This window comes from Propithecus coquereli, unplaced genomic scaffold, assembly GCF_000956105.1.
Source record: "Propithecus coquereli isolate 6110/MARCELLA unplaced genomic scaffold, Pcoq_1.0 Scaffold42, whole genome shotgun sequence".
NCBI lineage: Eukaryota > Metazoa > Chordata > Mammalia > Primates > Indriidae > Propithecus > Propithecus coquereli.
In genome coordinates, this window is record NW_012149952.1 from 844,113 (window position 1) to 851,614 (window position 7,502).

Here is a 7,502-nt window from a genome sequence, read left to right on the forward strand (position 1 = left end):
CTATTACTATCCTCATTTCACAGATAGGGAAACTGAGGCTTAAGACAGAACTCCCCGGCACAATTTCACCTAGAGTGACATTACAGTGGTAGTACAGGGAACAGAGTAGGGACAGAGCTGGGATTTAAACTGGCATCATCTGGCACAAGCGTGGGCTCTGAACCTCCATTCTACACCGTGTCCTTGTTATGGGTGGAATCCTGTTCCTCCCCCCAAAAAAGGTATGTTGAAGTCCTAACCCTCACCCAGTACCTGTGAATGTGACCTTATTTGGAAATAAGGTCTTTGCAGATTTAATTAAGATGAGGTCATCAGAGTGGGCCTTAATCCAATATGACTTGGCATCCTGATAAGAAGAGGCAATTTGGACAGAGATTGGAGTGAGGCCTCGACGAGCCCAGAACACCTGGGACTGCCAGAAGCTGGAAGAGGTACGATAGAAGGATCCTCCCTAGAGGTCTGGCAGGGGGCATGGCATATTGGCCAGTATTACATCCACCTATACATTTATTTCCGCATGTCTCATTGCCTATGCACACGCATTCTTTGAATTTCCTTTGAACTAGTGGCAATATTTTACCAGTTCCCTCATTAATTCAGTGAGATAAATATTTGACACGTGTTTATTTTATATCTGTGCGAGATTGGTGATTTTACCTTCTTAAAAATATTATCCTTTAACTTGCACTTCAGCTCTGAGACTGTGGCATCACCCAACCCAGGCCTCGGCAGGAAGCAGGGAGGCGGGACGCACTGGGGTGTGGGGGAGCAGAGAGGAGCCTCCAGGTTGGCAGCCCCAGGCTGAGCGGTGCAAGAGGAAGAATCCTAAAGTGTCTATTCCCCGCTTTGGAACTTCCCCCAAAGAAGAGAAAAAAGCCCCCACGCAACAGAGGCGATGAAAGGAGGATTTCCAGCCTCGACACCCTCAGAAACCCAGACGTACTCTCACCCGCACCAGGGAGGTGGCGGAAACAGGCTGGGTGACCAAGCTCTCAGTCCGAACCTGTGTAACACGCTGGTTAACAGCAGCTTAACAGCTCGTGCTGGTCACAGCAAAAGTGCACCAGACAATGAGAAACAGGCAGGGAAAACCTGAACTCAACTCTGCTGAAACAAAGCATGTTAGGGTTTTCAGGAGCCAGAGTGAAAACGACAGTGTTTGCTAATTGCTTTACCCAGAGGGGAAGGGAACTTTCTTGTACATTCATGATAGGAGATACTTTTACAACGTAGAGCAAGACACCTACCCGGGTTAGGCTCTCGCCTTCCCGGAGAAACTGTGCTGTCTCCTTTGGTGTTTACATTTCAAAGAAATCGTTCCCACTCCTAGAGAAAGACACTTCCTGGGGTGTAAACTGCTAAGGGACTTCTAGAGAAATTTATATACATCTCAAAGGGGCAGAGAAAGAATTTACAATGACAAGTTTTCTTAAGTAAATGCTCTAAGAAAAGGGAGGGAAATGTTACATGGCAGTCTAGGTTGGGCTGGGTTCAAACCCGAGCTCCACTACTTATTAGCTGGGTGGCTAGGGCGAGTTTCTCAATCTCTCTGGGCCTAATGTTGCCAGCTTGTAAAATGCAGATGATTAATACTTACCTCATGGGATCGTTGTGTAGATTAAATATATTAATCCAAGTATGGCACTGAAAACAGTACCCGGCACATAATTAATGGATTACTCGCCGTGGGTTAATTACTTCACTGTTCTGAGCCTCAGTTTCCCCAATCATCCCATCTGAGGATTTATGTGAAAAATTAAATGAGATGATGGATGCAAACGCCGATAGCACAGGCCTGGCATCTGGTAAGACGTTGTTGACTTACTAACGTTCTGTGTCTGTAGTTACTATTACTGATGTTACATTGTACATGCCTACAGTACGTGTAGTATACAGTAGGAGCTCATGCGCTCACTAATCCTCTGCTTTGTAACTATAATCGTTATTTCCTATTGTTATGTTGTTAGTACTTCATACTGTTCCCCATTATTAATAGGATATTGGCAATATTACTATTATTATCTCACTATGCCCCACATCTGATCCCGTCACATCAAGCGGTCTCAAAGCCTCATACCCAAGCCACGCTTTTCCCCTTTGGGACCGCTAGGGCCAGGCCTTCATCTGACTGGAGGAGCTGGAGGAGTCCCCAACACCAGGCAAAGAGTGACAGCGGCACTCTCAGGACTTTTACGCAAATGCAGCAGGTGAACGCCCCAAAATGATCCTTAATAAACCAGGTGGATGGCATAGAGGGCGGGGCCTGGGGACGGTGCACAAATCCAGATTAGACGCAGCCTGCCTCTGCTCCCTAGTGTTGCTAAAAGCCCCACTCACCCCTCAATGCTGCTTACTGCATTCACCTAACTCCCCTTCACCCGCTGGACCACCCACAAGCTGGCTAGACCCCAGGAGATTAAGGGAGATCAACCCCGACCACGTCCCCCAGGGCTGTGGCTCTGGGTCTCAGCTCCTCTGTCCTGTTAAAGGCCTCGGCATGCCCGCCCTAGCTCAGCTTCAAGGGGTTATTGTGAGAAATGAGGTGGAAATTACTCCTTTAAGGCACTATACAAAGTAATTAAGTCTTTATTGAAGCCCGTATGTGCCAGAAAACTGATCACACAGAGGCATAAGGCACAGTCCCTGCCCTGGAGGAGCTCACAGTCTAGTAAGGAAGATGGAGGAGGAACCGACTCCCAGGAAGATGGGGGGACCAGTGCCCCACCCGCCCCCCACATTCCAGGCTGGCCTGAGAAAGTGAATAAGGGAAGCTTGTCATCCTCCCTCCCACCTTTCCTGTGACAGCTGACTTTCCTCATGCTGTCCTAGGCATCACGAGGGAGCCAGGGGGAGACAAGGATGAGTGGGGTACAGTTGTTGCCCTCGAAAAGCTAGAACATCCCAGCAGGACATATACAACAGTGACTTTATTTCCCGAAGCCGCAAACCAGTGCAGCGGAAGCTGGGGATACTGGGAGACATCGGACGGAAGTCTAGTGGCTGGGCCAGCCCAGTCCACTGGCGGGATAGGGAAGTCATGGGAAGAGGTGGGGGGCAAGGCCAGGGGAGCAGGTGAGAGGGAAGTTTCCAGGTGGAGAAGCTCATAGTAGGACACCAGTGGCCACGGTCAACAGTAGAGCCGCCAACCCTGCCGCGGGAGCTGCAGAGCCTTTATTAGGGAGCTGCTGGCTCCCACCTTTTGTGGGGTACTGCCCCAAATTGCTGCGGTCCTGGTGGACAACGGCGCCTCCAGCCACGCTGGACTCCTCTTTCCTCGATCCCTCAAGCTCTCCTTCCTTTGGAGGGGTCTGGCTGGTTGGGGCTGGGGGGGGCTTGGTGGTGGAGGTGGAGGTAGTTGGCACCCGGGTGGAAGTGGTGACAGAAGTGGTTGAGGCCACAGTGGTGGGCTTTGGAGGGGGCATAAGAACAAGGGGTGGTATTCCAGACGAGAAGTAGGTCTTGTTGCGGAGATCGGAGTTACAGCGGGACCCCTGGCAGCAGGAGCCGCTGAGTAAGAACCCCGGGCCTGTCACCCCATCCCGGGTGCATGACTCATCCTGGACACAGCCCCGGACAGGCAAGGATACAGTCACATTAGCTGCAGGAGGGAGACACGGATAGGTCAGTGGTTGGAGGGAGGGAAGTTGGCATAGTCAGAATGAAACTTAGGGGCATCAGGGGCAGACAAGAGCAGAGAACCCCCAAAAAGGACAGAGGGGCTCTGCATCTGTTAACCCAAAAATCTCAACTCAGGCCCCACTTGAGAAACAGACACACTGTCTTTGGCACTTGGTGGACCATATTTCCCATAGTGCTTTGAGAGGGAAATTGTGCAGGCTGAACTACAAGTGTGCCTTGGAACAAAGTCTTGGTCTGGGACACAACACTTCTCACGAGACCAAAGGGCAGAACAACCTTCCCCTACATCCCTCTCACCGTTTCTCCCCACCTCTCACCCCCCTCCAATGTCCCCACCAAAATTCAGTCTTAGAGTCACTATATCTCCCATAGTTCACCTGGCAGAGGATGGGGTTTGAAGCACTCCCATGGTTCCCTGAGGTAGGGGCCAGGAACCACCTCTCTCCTAATACTCTGGAACAGGTGGGGACCCCTCGAGTTTTAAGGGCTCAGAACTAGATTCCTCTCGGTGCCTGGGCAGAAGCTGAGAGGCTTAAATACGTTTCCATGGCACGTCTTCCTGTTCTGTACCTGGCAGTCCTCTATGGAAATGCATTTGCCCCCCAAGAAAACTCCAGGACAAAAGCAATATCCCCCAATATCTCCATGCTATACTGGGAAAAGAGACTGCATTTCCCATGATGCTCTACAACAGCGGTCCCCAGCCTTTTTAGCACCAGGGACCAGAAGACAATTTTTCCATGGAAGGGGGGTTAGGGGGACGGGGAGGGAGACGGAGCTCAGGCGGTGATGCGAGAGACGGGGAGCAGAGCTGCGTTGCTCGCCTGCCACTCAGCTCCTGCTGTGCGGCCCTTGGGAAGACAATTTTTCCACGGATGGGGGCGGGGTGGGGGGCGAGGAAGGGAGAAGAGCAGCTCAGGCGGCGATGCGCGGCCCAGTTCCTAACAGGCCACGGACCAGCACCAGGCCGCGGCCCGGGGTTGGGGATCGAAGCTCTACCAGACAGACACTTGGCCTGCAGTGCCCAGAATGCGTCGGACGCGGGGCACCCTATGGGTAAAGGGCTCCCTACCGCCCAGGACGCCTCAGAAAGGCCACGACAATTCCTGTAGGGCCGGTGCTCCGGGGCTCCTCACCTGCCGTCAAGGTGACGTTGCCATCAAAGCAGCCTTTGTAGACGCGGTCTCCGGCGTTGTAGCAGCTCACCACGGGCGGCGCCGTCCCCTGGCACGCCTCGCGGCTCAGCCCCACGCAGCTGTAGCACTCGGCGCCGTTGCGATCGTAGGCGCTCTCATTGCCTGCGGGGGACAGCCAGGAAGGGAAGGGGTCAGAGGACTCGGGAACAGCGGCTCGGCCTCTAGCCCCGCCCCCAGGGCGTGACCGCACTCCCTCGGTGACCCCGCCCACTCGCTCATAGCCCCGCCTCCAGCGTGCAACCTCCGCTTGCCTCCGGCAATGAAGCCCCTTCTGCTGCCTTTTGGCCCCGCCCTCCTAGAGCGTGACCCCGCCCCCAGCCTGTAGCTCCGCCCCGGGCCCCCGGGCCCGCCCCCACGGACCTGCGGGGTTGAGCGAGCGCGAGGTGAGGTTGAGCTTGGAGTTGCAGCGGTCCTGCGCGCACTGATGCAGCTGGATGAAGGCCAGAAGCCCGTGCAGGTCCAGGCCGCGGTCATTCTTGCCCGGGAGTCCCGAACCGCAGCCTCGTACTGCCACTGAGAATTGTCCGTGGACTGTGGGGAGCGGGGGGGCGGGGTCAGAGGGGCGGGGCCTGGGGCGGGGCCTCGAATGGGACAATACCTGGGAACAGACAGGCTGGGCTCGGCGGGCCGGGGCCCCTGAAAGCAGATCGGAGGGGAAAGAACCGCAGAAGGACAGAGGGGCGGGGTCATAGAGTAAACCTCACAGAGCTGCGTCCCAGGGGACAGAGGGTGACACCCAGGGATAGGGAGGTCTCAGTGGCGGAGCAGAAAGGGTGGTTAGAATGTACCCTCGTCCCAGCCGGGATCCCCTCCAATCCCTGCGAGAGAAGGCCAGGCCCGGACCGAGCGGCGAGGCTGTGTTGAAGGGTCCAGGCCAGGCTGGAAAGGAGGGATGGAGCCGCGTTGAAGGGGTGTGGCCGGATTCAGAGAGGACTGTAAGAAGGCAAGGCTGGGCTGCAGGAGCCCGAGGGGTGCGCTGGACCAGGGGTCCCACTCACTGGTCTCCACCGCCCCCACGGCCTCTGTGCAGACGTCCACGCCCGGCGCGCACTTCACCGTCTTCATCTTGTGCAGGGAGCATCCGTCATCTGCCTTCTGCACGCAGCTGTAGCACTCCAGGGCCTGCGCTCCTGTGGACGCGGAGCCCCGGGTAGAACCGAGCGATCCTGGGCAAAGCCTCCTCCCTCAGCAGAGAAATAGTCCTTCCCACGCCCTCCGTCCCCGGGATGAGACAATCCTATTGCACACACTTTTCCAGGGCGGAAGTAGGGAAAACCTTCCCACGAATCTGGGGACACGAGATACATTGGACCCTTTTCCTTCGTGCGCTGATGCCTGTGATGGGAGCATCCTTCCCACAGCCCCGTGAGGCCACCGTAGCTGATCCCTGCCACGGAGCCCCTCGTGCCAGGGTAGGGAGGATGTCTTCTCACGTTCTCTGCTCAGGATGGGAGAACTCTGCCCATAGCCCCTCTGCCCAGGACAGGGGAAGTTTTTCCACAGTCCTCTCTGCCCACAGTGGGAGATCCTTCCCACAGCCCTTTCTGTAAGGGGCTGGGGCAGCCTCCTCCCTAAAAGCCCCCACTCTACCCCCTCCGCCGCCTCCTGGCAGCAGACCCACCTTGGTGAAGCAGCAGCGGCAGAAGCAGCAGCCAACCCGTAGCCCAGATCCCTGCCTGGGCACCTGCTTTCCTGGCCCGGTCCATGGCTCCGTCCTGCTCCCTCGGCGTCCCCCTGGGTGTGCCGCTTCCCAGCCCGGGCCCTCTTACCTGAGCCCAGGATGAGTAACCCACCCTCGGGCAACCCTGGCCTTGCCCAACCGGGCCAACTCAGCGTTCGCTGTGGGGCGGGGCCCCGCCCCTAGATGCGTCACCCAGAGGGAGAGCAGCCCCTGATGCAGTTGCTAAGGAGGGAAAGGGCGGGAGTCGAGGTTCCCTGACAGCGCATGGGAGAAAGTCTATGTATGTTTGGGGAGTCGGGGTGGGGGCCCAGAGAGTACTGGGGCTCAAAGAGAGACAGGGGCTAGCCAACATTCCGCATTCGGTGACCGTTTAATGAGCATCTACAGTGTGCCTGTCTTTGCTCTGGGTGACGTTGGAGCTTAAGACTGAACCAGTGCCTGTCTTCGCACAGCTCACAGTGTGATGGGAGCGACGGATGTTACTCAAATAATCATACAAATTGTCATTTACAACAGAGACTGGGACTATGAGGAAGAAGTGTAGGGAGCTACAAGGAGGTGTGGAGTCTAGAAGGGGGGCTGGTCTGTGAAGGCTTCCCAGAGTAGGTAATTTGAGATGTGACCTCAAAGACATGCAGGACTTAGCCAGGTGGCGCGGGTCAGAGACGGGGCAAAGCACACTACAAGCAGAGGGAGCAGTGCGTGCAAAGGCCTAGAGGTGGCGGGTAGCACGGACCATGCAGACGCGGAGAGGAGAGCAGCATACCTGGAGCTCAGAGGGCTCAAGGAGCAATCGTGGAAACTGAGGCAGAAGATCAGGCAGGGGCCAGACTGTTCAGGGCATTGCAGGCCCTGAGAAGAGATTTGGACTAATTCTGAGAAGACTGGAGAAACATTGAGGGCGTCTAAATCAGCCAGGGGACATGATCGGATTTGCTATTAATGATAGCAAATGCTATCATAATGCTAACACGATCAAACTGAGA

The 7,502-nt window shown here is 55.7% G+C and overlaps 1 protein-coding gene across 1 annotated transcript; it reads right to left on the reverse strand.

The window, feature by feature from the left end:
* Positions 1-3,005: 3,005 nt before the first annotated feature.
* On the reverse strand, positions 3,006-6,571 carry LYPD3 (LY6/PLAUR domain containing 3). Its single transcript, XM_012653400.1, has 5 exons — positions 6,457-6,571; positions 5,834-5,965; positions 5,196-5,366; positions 4,776-4,937; positions 3,006-3,598 (listed from the first exon to the last, which is right to left on the reverse strand). Exons 1-5 carry the CDS (start codon positions 6,539-6,541, stop codon positions 3,102-3,104), a joined length of 1,047 nt encoding a protein of 348 aa, XP_012508854.1. The 5' UTR covers positions 6,542-6,571; the 3' UTR covers positions 3,006-3,101.
* Positions 6,572-7,502: the final 931 nt, after the last annotated feature.

Bases quoted from the DNA above. Each gene is read 5' to 3' on its own strand.
- LYPD3 (XM_012653400.1), bottom strand. From the start codon at position 6,541: ATGGACCGGGCCAGGAAAGCAGGTGCCCAGGCAGGGATCTGGGCTACG. The intron at 5,367-5,833 runs GTGAGTGGGACC...CGCTCCCCACAG, and splicing joins CGTGGGGGCGGTGGAGACCA to TCCACGGACAATTCTCAGTG. The intron at 3,599-4,775 runs GTGAGGAGCCCC...TCCCTCCTGCAG, and splicing joins CAACGTCACCTTGACGGCAG to CTAATGTGACTGTATCCTTG.